This window comes from Mercenaria mercenaria, chromosome 10, assembly GCF_021730395.1.
Source record: "Mercenaria mercenaria strain notata chromosome 10, MADL_Memer_1, whole genome shotgun sequence".
In the NCBI taxonomy this organism is placed as follows: Eukaryota; Metazoa; Mollusca; class Bivalvia; order Venerida; family Veneridae; genus Mercenaria; species Mercenaria mercenaria.
The window spans coordinates 49,277,108-49,293,510 of record NC_069370.1 but is presented as its reverse complement, the minus strand read 5'-3'; the positions used below and the strand labels follow the sequence as shown (position 1 = coordinate 49,293,510).

The 16,403-nt window shown below is 34.9% G+C and overlaps 1 protein-coding gene across 1 annotated transcript; it reads right to left on the bottom strand.

The window, feature by feature from the left end:
* Positions 1-1,663: 1,663 nt before the first annotated feature.
* Positions 1,664-16,360, bottom strand: LOC123561625 (ras suppressor protein 1-like). The gene is made up of 9 exons (XM_045354123.2): positions 16,163-16,360; positions 14,406-14,456; positions 13,994-14,061; positions 13,468-13,520; positions 12,471-12,589; positions 10,006-10,088; positions 9,523-9,637; positions 9,089-9,221; positions 1,664-7,694 (listed from the first exon to the last, which is right to left on the bottom strand). Exons 1-9 carry the CDS (start codon positions 16,266-16,268, stop codon positions 7,610-7,612), a joined length of 813 nt encoding a protein of 270 aa, XP_045210058.1. The 5' UTR covers positions 16,269-16,360; the 3' UTR covers positions 1,664-7,609.
* Between the last annotated feature and the right edge of the window lie 43 nt (positions 16,361-16,403).

Below are 16,403 nucleotides of genomic sequence, written 5' to 3'. Positions count from 1 at the left end.
GCGCACTTACTAATCTGGTCTACACACTGATACAGATTCGAAACTTGACTAAAAATCGACAGTTATATTTGACTAAGTTTCATGAGATTGTCATAAATGGTCCTCTAGAAGTGTAACAGCTTTTCCCTCAGATTTAACTAGTGACCTGTTATTTGAACCACCTGACCCAATTCAACTTTGACCTAAGAGGTCAGTAAACATTCTGACCAATTTCATTAAAATATGGTCACTAATGTGGCCTTACAGTGTTAACTTAGTTTATTTATTGACCAGATGACCAATTTTAATTCTACATACCGTTCAATACTGAGCTAAATCATCAAAATTAAATATCTGAAAATGTAAAGTATATGTACATGAGAATAATAGTTCATATAATCGGCTCTTACAGTGATTAAAAAAACTGTTCCTTTGATATGAACTCGATATGCCTTTATTTCTTAACCAGGTGACCAATATCGAATGTCCAAGATTTTATTAAGGTTAAACATACAGTTTGCATGAAGATTGGGCCAAAACAGTGACTCTTAAACAGTTGTACTAACAAGTTTTCTTTATATGACTGGTGACTAAGTTTTGATCCCAAGATACCCATATCGAACTTCCAAACATTGATACGAAGAGAAACTTTATTCTAGACAGTTCATAAGATTGGCAAAATTGTGACCTTAAGTGTTAACAAGCTTTCCTTTGATTAGACTGGTGACCTAGTTTTTGTTCCCAGATGACCCAATATTGAACTCGACCAAGACTTTATGGAGGGTAAGATTCTGACCAAGTTTCATTAAGATTGGGCCAAAAATGTGACCTCTAGAGTGTTAACAGTCAAATTGTTGACAACGGACAGACGGACGACGACGGACGGACACGGTGATCACTAAAGCTCACCTTTGAGCACTTCATGCTCAGGTGAGCTAAAAAGTAGTTACAGAATCAGGAACCTTATTTTGTCAAAGAAATTGGCTCAAAAAAACATTAGTTCTCAGCACCATTTTAAATGTGCCTCCTAATGGTTTGAAAGCATAGTTGTTGTTTTTTCCTTCAATCATGTCTATCCCACTTTTGTCCGGAGTATAATTCTAGAAGACATTTTGTTGAAAAATGGAATATAGATTGATCAATCTGATGAAGTGCAGAACACAATAACTGGTGTCTTGAATAATTTCCACCGAGTACCTTTTTAAACATCAGTAGAACACAACATTTTTCTTGATCACCTGCAGTGGCGACTTATCTACTAAGTCGTGGGTTCTCTTACTGGAGCAGGTCTGTATATTAGTAAAAATTGCTAATTTAAAAATTGACAGTGTCCATCCTCTTGCTGGAGTAGTTCTGATCACTGAACATTCTCAGCAGAAGAACAAAGCTCCATAAAGTCCCCTCAAGATCAAGAGACAGCCTGGTTATTCAACGTGACTGGCAGGAGACACTCCAGGGCTTTCAGAAATTTCCAGTGCCTGGACTGGGATTCTAACCCTGAACCTTTTGATGGACTGTTAAGCTTGTTACAATTAGATCATCAGGTCATGTTGAAGAATAGAACATGCAAAACAAGATTTCAAACTTACCTTATGTTACTTAGGTCAGAATCCACTAAAAACCATAGAAATATCTGAAAAATGTCTTAACTCTAGGTAACTGATGTACATGTAGAACTAACTAGTTATTAACATTTATATATATGTTTTATTATCAAATATTAATAAATATAAACAGGACATAATATAATGCACTAAACATACTAAATATGCAAAGCTTTACATATTCTTAAACACATTAACAATATTCATATAATGTAAATGTTTTAATAAACTATTCGTAGAACCATAAGCTGGGTTGTGGTAGCAAACTTGGCTGGCAACATATCCTTGATAAGTTGAATCTAAACATGTTCTAGCTAAAAATCTAGAAATAATTATTATGTCCACTAGACTGAAGCTAACTAAAATGCACATGATTCCAAGATGGAATACTAGTTAACAAACTATAACTTCCTGCATAACCCAATAAAAAATTTTTTTACTATGACAAAAACTTGAATTAGGATCTTTGTTTTCAATAGTTCATTAGCCAATTGTTTACGAACATCTATAAACCCCACAGCCACATACTTTCAAGCCATATAAAACAGTAAAATATTTCTTAATTACTTTGGCTGCATTATGTTACAACGATCCCAAAATTTGTACAAGTTTTCAAGAGAACTGCCCCATCAGTTGCAGAATTAAGAGCTTACATTTTTTAACCAGTAACTTAAGTATAAAATGAGAAATTATTTTTTTTGGGAAGTCTGTTTTTTAAAATGGATAAGCTGCCAGCTTTATAACCTTGCTTAATGATGCAGAAAACTTGAGTTTCAAATCAACAATATAAGTGACTGCAGAGGTATCTGATAATGTATAAAAAATTCAATCTAGCCACTAGGACACTGACGACCCTGAAGAAGTAAATACAATATTTCCACATGTAAAACATTAATCTAACACACTATGGATGATAATAATAATGTAATGTATGGCAGTTATTTCTTGACAATAAATCTGACAGAGATTCTAATTCACAAAATTCCTCTAAATCATACAGACAATATATAATTAGCACCATAGAAGGGAAAATGATACATAGGAATCTGTGTAAATAAGGAAATTAATGACATTAAAAATGTTCAACAATGATGACGAAAAATCTAGTGACACAACTCTTCAGTTAAGTATTAAAATTCAATTTTTGTTCAACAGCTATGGGTTACGTCATCTGACATATGTTTGAAACATAACATACACTAAGATGAATTGGAAGCTTAAATAAAATTTTCTTTATAACATCCCAGGGCTTTTCACTGGGCAGTTGGGGAAGAGTCCTTGGTGTTTCAATTGCATGCATGATAACTTACTACACTGGGATAAAGTCATTTTGTAGAAACAAGAGGACCATGATGGTCCTGAATCGCTCACCTTCTCCACATGACCCAATTTTCATGAAGATCCATTGAAAAATATGGCTTCTCTAGAGAGAGGTCACAAGGTTTTTCTATTATTGACCTAATGACCTAGTTTTTTAAGGCACATGACCCAGTTTTGAACTTGACCTAGATATTATCAAGGTGAACATTCTCACCAATTTTCATGAAGATCTCATGAAGAGTATGGCCTCTAGAGAGGTCACAAGGTTTCTCTATCTTTATACCTACTGACCTAGTTTTGACCACACGTGACCCAGATTCAAATTTTATCTAGATATCATCAAGGTGGACATTCAGGAAAATTTTCATGAAGATCTATTGAAAAATATGGCCTCTAAAGTGGTCAAAAGGTTTTTCTATTTTTAGACCTACTGACCTAGTTTTTGACCGCAGTTGACCCAGTTTCGAACTTGACCTAGATATCATCAAGATGAATATTCAGACCAACTTTCATACAGATCCCATGAAAAATATGGCCTCTAGAGAGGTCACAAGGTTTTTTTATTATTTGATCTACTCACCTAGTTTTTGAAGGCACATGACCCAGTTTTGAACTTGACCTAGATATCATCAAGGTGAACATTCTGACCACATTTTATGAAGATCCATTGAAATATATGGCCTCTAGAGATGTCACAAGGTTTTTCTATTTTTAGACCTACTGACCTAGTTTTTGACTGCAGTTGACCCAGTTTCGAATTTGATCTAGATATCATCAAGATGAACATTCAGACCAACTTTCATACAGATCCCATGAAAAATATGACCTCTAGAGAGGTCACATGGTTTTTCTATTATTTGACCTACTGACCTAGTTTTTGATCGCAGTTGACCCAGTTTCGAACTTGACCTAGATATCATCAAGATGAACATTCAAACCAACTTTCATCCAGATCCCATGAAAAATATGGCCTCTAGAGAGGTCACAAGGTTTTTCTATTATTTGACCTACTGACCTAGTTTTTGATGGCACGTGACCCAGTTTCGAACTTGACCTAGATATCATCAAGGTGAACATTCTGACAAATTTTCATGAACATTCATTGAAAAGTATAGCCTCTAGAGAGGTCACAAGGTTTTTCTATTTTTAGACCTACTGACCTAGTTTTTGACCGCAGTTGACCCAGTTTCGACCTTGACCTAGATATAATCAAGATGAAAATTCAGACCAACTTTCATACAGATCCCATGAAAAATATGGCCTCTAGAGAGGTCACAAGGTTTTTCTATTATTTGACCTACTGACCTAGTTTTTGAGTGCACATGACCCAGTTTCGAACTTGACCTAGATATCATCAAGGTGAACATTCTGACCAACTTTTATGAAGATCCATTGAAAAGTATGGCCTCTAGAGAGGTCACAAGGTTTTTCTATTTTTGGACCTACTGACCTAGTTTTTGAAAGCATGTGACCCACTTTCGAACTTGACCTAGATATCATCAAGGTGAACATTCTGACCAATTTTCATGAAGATCTTGTGAAATATATGGCCTCTAGAGAGGTCACAAGGTTTTTCTATTTTTAGACCTACTGACCTAGTTTTTGACAGCACATGACCCAGTTTCGAACCTGACCTAGATATCATCAAGGTGAACATTCTGACCAATTTTCATGAAGATCTTGTGAAATATATGGCCTCTAGAGAGGTCACAAGGTTTTTCTATTTTTAGACCTACTGACCTAGTTTTTGATGGCACGTGACCCAGTTTCGAACTTGACCTAGATATCATCAAGGTGAACATTCTGACCAACATTCATAAAGATCCCATGAAAAATGTGACCTCTAGAGTGGTCACAAGCAAAAGTTTACGGACGCACGCACGCACGCACGAACGAACGGACGGACTACGGACGCCGGACGCCGCGCGATCACAAAAGCTCACCTTGTCACTTTGTGACAGGTGAGCTAAAAATGGACTATGTACAAATTTTAATTAGTATTTCCAACTAAGTGATTTGATGCCATGTCCCATTTTTTGGCATTTTTCAACTTGTCAACAAAACAAGAGCTGTCACTGGAGACAGCGCGCTCGACTATTTCGATGCTGGATAGTGAAACTGGGCACATCTAAGGAAACTGGAGCTATCACTGGAGTGACTCCAATGGTGGATGAAGATATTGCACAATAGCCCGAGTCAAAAATATTAAGTAATAAGAGAGGTAAAGGTAAAGTGTATCAAAACACTATATAAGTATATTCTGTAAAGCAAAAAGGGGGCATAATTCATTAAATATTGGCGCAAAAGTTATGCACCTTGTGTCATATGATGTGGGTGATGATGTGGAACAACTACTTCAAGTTTGAATTAAATATGCATTTCATAATAACTGAGATATAGTGAAAATACATCAAAATTAAACTTAAATTCTAAGTAAAAGGGGGCTTAATTCATGAAAAAATTGTGCCAGAGTTATGCACCTTGTGTCATATGATGTGGGTGATGATGTTGAACAATTATTTTAAGTTTGAATAAAATCCATTCAGTAATAACAGGGATAGCGTAAAAGTGCATCAAAACTTTAACCTGAAATTCTAAGTAAAAAGGGGGAACAATTCATGAAAAAAATTGTGCCAGAGTTATGCACCTTGTGTCATATGATGTGGGTGATGATGTTGAACAACTATCTTAAATTTGAATCAAATCAATTTAGTAATAACAGAGATAGAGTGAAAGTGCATCAAAACTTTAACCTAAAATTCTAAGTAAAAAGGGGGAATAATTCATGAAAAAATTGTGCCAGAGTTATGCACCTTGCTTCATATGATGTGGGTGATGATGTTGAACAACTATTTTAAGTTTGAATCAAATCAATTCAGTAATAACACAGATAGAGTGAAAGTGCATCAAAACTTTAATCTGAAATTCTAAGTAAAAAAGGGGAATAATTCATGAAAAAATTGTGCCAGAGTTATGCACCTTGCTTCATATGATGAGGGTGATGATGTTGAACAACTATTTTAAGTTTGAATTAAATCCATTCAGTAATAACACAGATAGAGTGAAAGTGCATCAAAACTTTAACCTGAGATTCTAAGTGAAAAGGGGGGATAAATCATGAAATACTGGTACCAGAGTTATGGCCCTTAGGTCAGATGATGTGGGTGATGATGAGGAATAACTATTTTAAGTTTGAATCAAATCCATCAAGTAATTACAGAATAAAATTACAGTAGTACAGTACAAAAAAGAGAAAGTGTTAAAAAACTTTAACCAAGGTGGGGACGCGGAAAGACGCCGACGCCGGGTCGAGTAGGATAGCTCTCCTTATACTTCGTATAGTCGAGCTAAAAACAAACCTAGACAATGGAACATAACGGATTACATTGGTATATGTAACTTGTACTACTATGTGTTGCTCATCTAGTAACTTGATAAAAAAAGAACAATACTAGAAATCTTTTTGGCTGGAAATGTTAAACTGTAAATGAAGCTTGAAGGTTTTGGAAAATATTAACTGGCTTTCTGGAAAATAACATAACCTTGTTTTCAATTTTGAAGTGGTTGAATATAAGCCCCTGTTATACAACGATGAAAAACAAAAGGTTGGAGCAGATTTTCTGGAAGAACAGAGCACCCCAATACCCGCTAGAGAATCATACATTGCAAAGTAGGCCCGCAACAAAAAGAAACTGTAATGGAAATATACAGCAGACAGGTTAACAAGCCCTGTATCCCTTCCTAAAATTTGAATTTAACACAATAAAATTAATGGCAATATTCTGTTGTAAAATTTGAATAAAACACACAATAACATGACCTGGTAGCTAATACTAGCTCTTCTCAGAAATGTCCTGTCCTAAAATTTTAAATCCAATGAAAGGCTTTTATGGCGGAATCTAGCTGTACCCAAAACGCCAACCTGGACATGGAGTGTGATTTTTCAGACATAAGAAGGCACCTGGGTAAATCCATCACTTTTCAGCAAAACGATCAGAACTGTTTCCTAATACAAATGTACAAATGAATTCTACTACAAAGTTTCAAACTTACAACAGTAAGGGGCAAGTGATTTGAAGTCAGCCATCTATGTAAGTCATCTTAACTATTCAGCTGTGAAGTCCAAATGTTTACAAGGAAAAACTTTCCTAAGGCAGAAACAGTGATATACGGTTAAATAATACTGATATAACCTTTACTACCAAGAGGAAATTACTGTAAATTGTACTTTAAATATGAAAGCAATTATAATACGTAAAACAAAGCTGATTACAGTGACATTTTTAACTTGTCTCTGTTTATTACTAAAAAAATACAATTTGAAATGTATGTGCCCTTCAGGTGTTTAAGTTTTATCTTATACTAATAGAAAGCAATATTCAACTTTTTATTAACACAAATCTAATTTAATAAGAAATTAAAGATGTCCCTTGTATTTAGGCACTGCCTACGTGTAAATGGGAAAAATGCAGAGTAATCTCAAAATGTAATAATGACATGAAACCTGACTGAGTTCTTTAAATGTCAAAGAGAAAAGGTACATGTAGAATTTATGCATACACAAACTTAAGCAAAATTCTGTTTTCTGGCCCTTATATGCAAAGTGTTATTGTTGTACAATATGATAAATGTGATTATACAGTAGTATACAATGCAGTTAAACAAATGATCTTGGCACAGTACTAACAGCATGTAGAATTTGAGGTTTATCCAAGACGGCTAAGCTTCTTTGACTTGTCTGCAGTTTTTGGTGGCGGTGCAGCATCAGCAGCTAAATGACGGCCATACAAACTGTAATAAATCAAATGAAACTTGAAATATAAAAATATAAAAGATAAACACTGGAGCTTTGTTGCTCACCTGATTTCTAATGAAAACTTTTTGAAAGATTTTGTAAACTATCTAGGAAAGTATCTGTAAGCAGTCTCATTTTTTAACAAGACCATTAAATTTTGTGTAAGACAACACACTAATGCAAAGTTTTTGGAAAGAACATTAATGAAAAAGGCTGTGAAACTGCTTTTTCCCCCCACCCTGGGCTGGTTCAGAACTGAGCTAAACTTGAGCATTTTTGTTAAACAAAAAAATATTTTGCAGAAATCTATTTCTCATCAAGTGCATTAAATTGCATTACTCTTTTACATTGCTGAAGTTCTGAAAATGATGTTGCCACAAGCAGATATCATGAATCAAATTTTGCAAATGAATTTAATTTGAATTGCACACAATGCATGTACTACTTTTAGCCTTCATTTTCGTCAAGACCCTTTCAAAATATTAGCACTTTGCTTTAATTTGTATACTTAAAATTTGTTTCAAAACACTTCACCAACAGCTCATATGACAAACTTCAAAAATCGCAATATGCAAAATCTTCTCAGTCTCACCCTATAACAGCTGATATGTTTAAGAGCTTTTTGTTCATACATACACAAAGTGTTCAAATACTGAGAGCCTTGATAAATCAGGGTTTAGTTTATACTAATTTGTTTTAGCTCGATTGTGATGAAAGCTTCAAGCTTATTGTAACCACTCTTGAGTCCGCTTCCTGGGAAAACAGTACTGGTGTCATATGAGAAGTCATGGTCGTGACCCCAGTGGGGCTCAAACCCACGACCCCTGGAATGAGTGGCCGACACCTTATCCACTAGACCACCGCTCCCCTTTAATCAGGATTTCATAATGTATATTAAAGTAACATACATGTACCTAATTATAAATGACAACAAACATGTACATAATACTAGTTTTTGCATAGTATATAGTGAAAATAAAATCGCATAAAATTGCAATTAAAGCCCTGTGTAGTATATTATTCATATAAGTCACGGAATTAGACCAGCACTTCAAAAATGTTTTTTATTTTATTCTAACATTTTACCAGTATTACTGAAAAGAAAATAATATTCAAAAGAGCCGTGCCATGATAAAATCAACATAGTGGGTTTGCGACCAGCATGGATCCAGACCAGCCTGCGCATCCGCGCAGTCTGGTCAGGATCCATGCTGTTCGCTAATGGCTTCTCTAATTGCAGTAGGCTTTAAAAGCAAACAGCATGGATCCTGACCAGACTGCGCGGATGCGCAGGCTGGTCTGGATCCATGCTGGTCGCACACCCACTATGTTGGTTTTCTCATGGCGCGGCTCAAAGATATTTTCTCTAAAGACTTCCTTTTTCACTTACAATTTGTATGTTTCAGATCTTATATAGTCAAACACATGTGTCACACCCACTTGGTACTGGTCAGCTATTGGGGTAACCCAGGGATTGTTTTCCCCTCGAAACACTTGTCGTGAGCCTACAAGATCTAGATTACCTGAAAATAATACATACATGTCACAAAAACTATCCTTTCAACAAGACGGCACAATAACCAAATACAAATATATAAATATCAATCAACGTCCAATAGAAGGCTGAGTCGATAACCAAGTAACTATGATTGTCTTTTAACACTTGATTTAACCACACAAATATTTACTACACTAGCTAGTGAAAATTTATGTTTCAGTCAGCATTTACAGCTCAAACCAACCCTAATAATCCTACCCCAACCCACCCAATGTTCAAACAGGACTAAGACATTTGCCCTTGTACATGAGACAGCACATGTTTACCTATTTCTGGTGGTAAAACGGTCAATCTGTTTCCTTGTATATGAAGCTCTCTCAACCTTATCAATTCACCAATTTCCTTTGGCAAGGCTACCAGGTCATTTTCTCTCAACACAAGCTGAAATAATATAAACTGTGAAAATAACTATTCATATATACATGGACAGAATTAAATGGTGGTCTCGGAGGCATCTGATTAAAATAAAATCATGCTGAGTGATGATAACTTGGTTAAAAATCAAGCAAATCCCTAACCAGTAAGCAATGATAGATAATTGTCTGCAAGGTAGCTGCGACTGAAATTTATCTCATTATAATTATGACCTTCAAGCATTTGATAAATTAGGTCTAATCCAACTTTCAGTTTCTAGAAAATTGTGGCATTTAATGCCTATATTTTCTGGGAAAGGTGAAAAATAATTTTGTCTTGAACAATGCTTTGTGGCTTTTTCACAACCTAATAAATCAAGTTTAATGTTCACTCACAATTTGCAGATTTTTCAGTTTTCCAATTTCTGGAGGTATTGTCTCGAAGTCATTGTCTCCAAGATAGAGAGCCCTCAAAGAATCTGTGCAAAGCAAAATTTATAGCCTGTAAATCAAGTTCTATTCTCAAGTTACATTCAAAAGAAAGTAAAAGCTCACATATATAAGCATTCGCTTATTTAAAGTCAGATGTGACAATATCACTGACTTATAATGAAATTTATCACAGACATACTTCACTGCAAATAGGCATCATTTACGTTTACTGAAAGGACCACTGGAAAAAATTATCAACACTTTAAAGGTCAACTGGAAAGATTTATTAAAACTTTTATCAGTCTATATTATTAATTCAATGGAGAAGCAGCTAGTCAGCACTTTATAACTTACAAAAAATATTCTTTACCACAATGGCATTAATCAGAACCTGTTTTTGCTAAATAATAGTCTGGAGGTTGTTTTTTTTAAGTTTGGAAATAGTTCTTTGAATTTGTTACATGCTTCTTGAGAAAATATTTCCAACCTGTTTATTGAACAAGAGGACCATGATGGTCCTGAATCGCTCACCTGTCCCAACATAACCAGTTTTGAACTGAGTATGACGTCGTTTTTCTTCTATTATTTGACATAGTGACCTACTTTTTGAGCTCATGTGACCCAGTTTTGAATCTGACCTAGATATCATCAAGATGAACATTCAGACCAACTTTCATACAGACCCCATGAAAAATATGGCCTCTAGAGAGGTCACAAGGTTTTTTCATTATTTGACCTACTGACCTAGTTATTGATGGCACGTGACCCAGTTTCAAAACTGACCTAGATATCATCAAGATGAACATTCTGACCAATTTTCATGAAGATCCACTCAAAAGTATGGCCTCTAGAGAGGTCACAAGGTTTTTCTATTTTTAGACCTAATGACCTAGTTTTTGACCGCAGCTGACCTAGTTTCGAAACTGATCTAGATATAATCAAGATGAACATTCAGACCAACTTTCATACAGATCCCATAAAAAATATGGCGTCTAGAGAGGTCACAATGTTTTTTCATTATTTGACCTACTGACCTAGTTATTGACGGCACGTGACCCAGTTTCGAACCTCACCTAGACATCATCAAGATGAACATTCTGACCAATTTTCATGAAGATCCATTCAAAAGTATGGCCTCTAGAGAGGTCACAAGGTTTTTTCTATTATTTGACCTACTGACCTAGTTTTTGAAGGCACGTGACCCAGTTTCGAACTTGACCTAGACATCATCAAGATGAACATTCTGACCAAATTTCATGAAGATCATGTGAAAAATATGGCCTCTAGAGAGGTCACAAGGTTTTTCTATTTTTAGACCTACTGACCTAGTTTTTGACCGCACATGACCCAGTTTCGAACTTGACCTAGATATCATCAAGATGAACATTCTGACCAACTTTCATAAAGATCCCATGAAAAATATGGCTTCTAGAGAGGTCACAAGGTTTTTTTATTATTTGACCTACTGACCTAGTTATTGATGGAACGTGACCCAGTTTCAAACTTGACCTAGATATCATCAAGGTGAACATTCTGACCAATTTTCATGAAGATCCATTCAAAAGTATGACCTCTACAGAGGTCACAAGGTTTTTCTATTTTTAGACCTAATGACCTAGTTTTTGCCCGCAGCTGACCCAGTTTCGAACTTGACCTAGATATCATCAAGATGAATATTCAGACCAACTTTCATCCAGATCCCATGAAAAATATGGCCTCTAGAGAGGTCACAAGGTTTTTCTATTGTTTGACCTACTGACCTAGTTTTTGAAGGCACGTGACCCAGTTTCGAACTTGACCTAGATATCATCAAGATGAACATTCTGACCAATTTTCATGAAGATCTCATGAAAAATATGGCCTCTAGAGATGTCACAAGGTTTTTCTATTTTTAGACCTACTGACCTAGTTTTTGACCGCACGTGACCCAGTTTCGAACTTGACCTAGATATCATCAAGATGAACATTCTGACCAACTTTCATAAAGATCCCATGAAAAATGTGACCTCTAGAGAGGTCACAAGCAAAAGTTTACGCACGGACGCACGGACGGACGACGGACGCTGCACGATCACAAAAGCTCACACTGTCACTTTGTGACATGTGAGCTAAAAATAGATGTGCTACTGACCTCTGAAATACTAAATTAATTAGCCTCAAACTGTAAAACTGTCTGAAATATAAACAAGAGGGCCTGGCTCACCTGACCATGACCTTGAGTATATGTTGCAACACACTGTCTTAGGTGACTTATGTGATTTATACGAAAAACTGTTACCCTTAAACATGAAAAGATATGACCTATCCAATAAAACATGACTTACCTCAACCTTGAAGATATAACTTTTAAAAGTTGGACAGAGCATAATTTCCAACAGTGCTTCTTACATTATATTACATTGTGGACAAAATGAAAAAGAAATACCAACCAAGATGGAAGAAGTTAGCTGGCAGGCTGTTCTCATTGAGATTGTTGTATGTCACATCTAACACTTCAAGAACAGGGAACGCTCCAAACCCTCGTGGTAATGAATTCAATTTGTTCATCCTGTTTTAAATACAAAAGAGGGTTACATGTAGATTTAAATTTGTATGTGTTGTTAATCTGCATACCTGCAAATAAATGTCTGCTTAAGATTTTCTGATCAACTATCTTGCTACAATTTGAAATTGTTACATTGTACTTCAAAAACAGGTGTGCCAAGAGTTCTTAAATGTGATCATTGAATTATTTGTTGCCATTTGAAGTCACACCAACATAATCTAGGGCTTACTGTGACTTCCTAAAGCCTGCCTCACAGGAAAGAATTCTACCTTCCATATGGGTTTCAAACCCCCAGCAGCAATTCAGTCAGTGACCTTAAATATTCAAAAATAGTGGCCCCTTACCTAATATATGTTAACACTTCAAAACCATTTTTTTCTCTCTAAATTTTTCACATCTCAAAAACTTAGAACAACCCAGACAGCAACGGCAGTTAGACTGACATTTGTTAAATTTCACCTTTGAATATCCTGGTACAGAAAGTGCTTATATAATGTTTATTACTGCAGTTACAATTATAAATCTAGTTTTTTGAGCTTTCAACAGAATAAACAAAACTTAAAATACTGTAAACCAAGGGATATCTGCAATGGTTTTATTTTGGCTACTTTTCGTGAAGAAAGTGATGCACAAATTCAAAATGCTCATGAATATTAAGAATTATAAACTCAATAATAAACAACCAGGAAGCATGGATTTTTAACAAAGCGAAAATGTCTGCTGTCTGTCGAAACATGATATTAAAGCAGCATGAAAAAATATCTAATCTACAGTACAAAGACTTAAATCAATAAAAAGCAGCTCAAGATAACAGAAATAAGACCTAGAAAAATTACATCATGTCTTAACCTAAAAATATAACGCTTACACAAAACACTTACCCAAGATTCAGTATCTTCAATTTCACCATTTGACTTATTGCTTGAGGCAACTCCTGGAATGACAGAATCATATAATACACTATTAAAGGTCATATCCAGCAGACAGCCAGAAAGATCCAAACAGTGCTTTTATTATACAGATACAACTGGTATGACAACTATATTACGAATCGACATTTTTACAAACTTTCTTGTACCATATCATGCTTTGTATTTGATTTGTAAATACTCAACACATTGTATACATATTACTGGTAATGATCTAATTTTTCTTAAACAGAGAAAGTTACTTAAAGTTTGATTAATCTTCCAAATCCACTGAAGTTTCTATTCATTCCAACTGGTAGATACCAGTTGAAATACCAGCTTGAATACAAAACTTAAACCAAATCAGGATGCCGGCACTTGTGCAGATGGTAACAAATGTGCCAGTACAATTATAACTCGATCTATTCTATGAAGTAAATTGTTAAAGTCATCTGTATTACTATAAAAGTTAGAACATCAGTAATTGCAATATAAATACCTTTATATGATTGTTAAAACAGTTCAATACTTCCAGATCATACAGACTGGTAATGGCTGCTGGCAGACCTACAAACATACATTAATTAGATTTAATCAACAGCATGCCAGTTAGTTCTTGGTTAGGACTGCCAAAAATTTATATAAATCAGTTAAAGAACAGTTTAAAGCAGAACCATGTTTATATATATTTAAACATGATGAAGAGGTTTTACACCTGCAGAATAATTTCATGCAAGTGCCAGATAATGATAATCTGACATCATACTGCCATGTTTTAATAAAAATATATTTTATGATTTTTTTTTCATATTAAAATTTTAATTGAAAACCAAGGGAAAAAGACAGAAAGTACAAATTTGAAAAACAAAATCAAGAATTCCAGCTGACCCTGTTACTTCAGTCATACTTACTGGTTAGTTTATTGTGTGTCAAAGTCAACCTTGTCAGGTGTGATAGTTCAACTGCAATAAAATGAGAGAAAACTATTTGAGAAAACAATGGAAATCAGTTATTCTTTTCATTCATAGAGGAATAATCAACAATTAAAACATGATCTCAAGAATACATTTTCAAAGCAAGGTGTTCAACTATGTAAACTTAATTACATTATCTGCATTCAACAATCCCTGAAAAATTAGGGAAAAGTATAATTATGAAGATTTTTTTTTGGATGTATTTAAAACATAATTAAGAGTATTAAAAATTGATTTGGGTCCATACACTGATTAACAGGTGTTTTTTGTTTAGTTGTGACAATGATCAATGTGACCTAGTTCGAATTATATGCTTCCCACTTGCATATTATATGTGTGCTGGTATAGTTTTGTCCATTTTAAACAGAACAAACTGCCCTATCAGGCTTCAAAGCCCAATAGAGCTTTTACTGCCAGACTCTGTTTATTTTTAGGAACATAAACTTGTAAGGAGTTTTGTTGTTTTCATATAGTGTGGCTAAATTGTGATTCAAAGAAGTCCTCACTTGGATACAATGTGACGTCCTATCAAAATATAAGACAGTTTTTGAAAATATACCCTTGAATGATGATGGGCAGTTAAAAGACTTAAGTTATACCCTTTTTGAAAAAGAGCTGTCGAAACTGGCTGGAAATGAAGATATGGAAATCAATAAAAGACAGTACTTTATTTTAAATCATATACAGGGATCGAATTTAACTTTTTTTCCCCACTAGCAATATTTTTCCACTAGCAAAATGGTGGGTTCCACTAGCAATTATTTAAAGGCTGTTTTATGTGCTAAATTTATTAAGTTGTTTTGTTGTTTTTTGGTTTCATATAAAAGTTTAATGTTCAGCTCTGTTTCCCACTTTTTCATGGTTCGAACAGGACAGGACTTTGCTTTGACTGGTTTCGGAAGTACGAAAAGTACTTGATGATTCTTTGAACTTTTGGCTGGACTTGGAAGTTTTAAGTTCTTTCAGGTCACTGCCTGTGGTGTTGCTAGCATTTTAGGTCTCCGCGGGCCTTTTTTTCCGAAGAAACTTGTAATTTTCCTCTGCATTTTCGCAGTTGCGAATCACCGACCAAAACGAAAACAAGTATCGTCTAGACGCTTACTTAGATGTCCGATTGATTACATTTGTATAAAGCTACAATTAAGAGTCTACAAGCGGTCACGTGATTATCAGTAAAATAACAACCCCAAATAAGTTTTTAAAGAGCAAAGGACAATTTGAGCGAAATTGTCGACTTTCGAATGCGATCTTGAAAATATTCGAGTGCCATGATTTCCTACTCGCATTTTTTATTCATTTTTTTTATTCTTACTTGAATTTCGTAAGTAACTAAGTTACTTAGTTAGCGACCGTTAAATTCGACCCCTGATATAACAAGGGAATTTTTGATGCGGCATTGTTCAAGGGATTGCCAGTTGAGATCTTTAAGCATTTGGGTGACACTGCTTGTTTGACCATAGCTGTCACATAAGTATCAAGCTACAGATCGATCCTTGAACTCATTCAATTAAAAATTGTAATTGATATTCTGAATGAGCAACAACGTAATGAGACCTCTTCACTTGTACAATATTTCTCTCTAAAGTCAACCTAAATAAATAGTGTAATAGTGTTTCACATACAAGTACTAATAAGTCCCAAATTTTATCCGAGTAAACTCAGTAATGTTATTGCTCCACCCACAAATTACTCACATAATCCCGGGGCATCTGTGAGGTTATTCACTCCCCTGTCGATTATTTCAAGTTCCGGATTTTTTGTATTTTTACTTTCCTCAACATACTTTTTCAACTTCGACATGTTCAGAAGTCAAAAAATTAAAGGTCGAAATATTTTTTGTTTTCCTAATTTGGATCAAAATTTCACCGGAAGTGCCTACCAACACCCCAATAATGAATTATTACTTAAAGAAATAGTCTGAAAATCTTTCTCAAT

Coding starts and splice junctions, on each gene's coding strand:
- LOC123561625 (XM_045354123.2), bottom strand. CDS start 16,268: ATGTCGAAGTTGAAAAAGTATGTTGAGGAAAGTAAAAATACAAAAAAT. Junction 14,457..16,162: donor CACAGATGCCCCGGGATTAT/GTGAGTAATTTG, acceptor ATTTTATTGCAG/TTGAACTATCACACCTGACA. Junction 9,222..9,522: donor CGTTTTACCACCAGAAATAG/GTAAACATGTGC, acceptor TATTATTTTCAG/GTAATCTAGATCTTGTAGGC.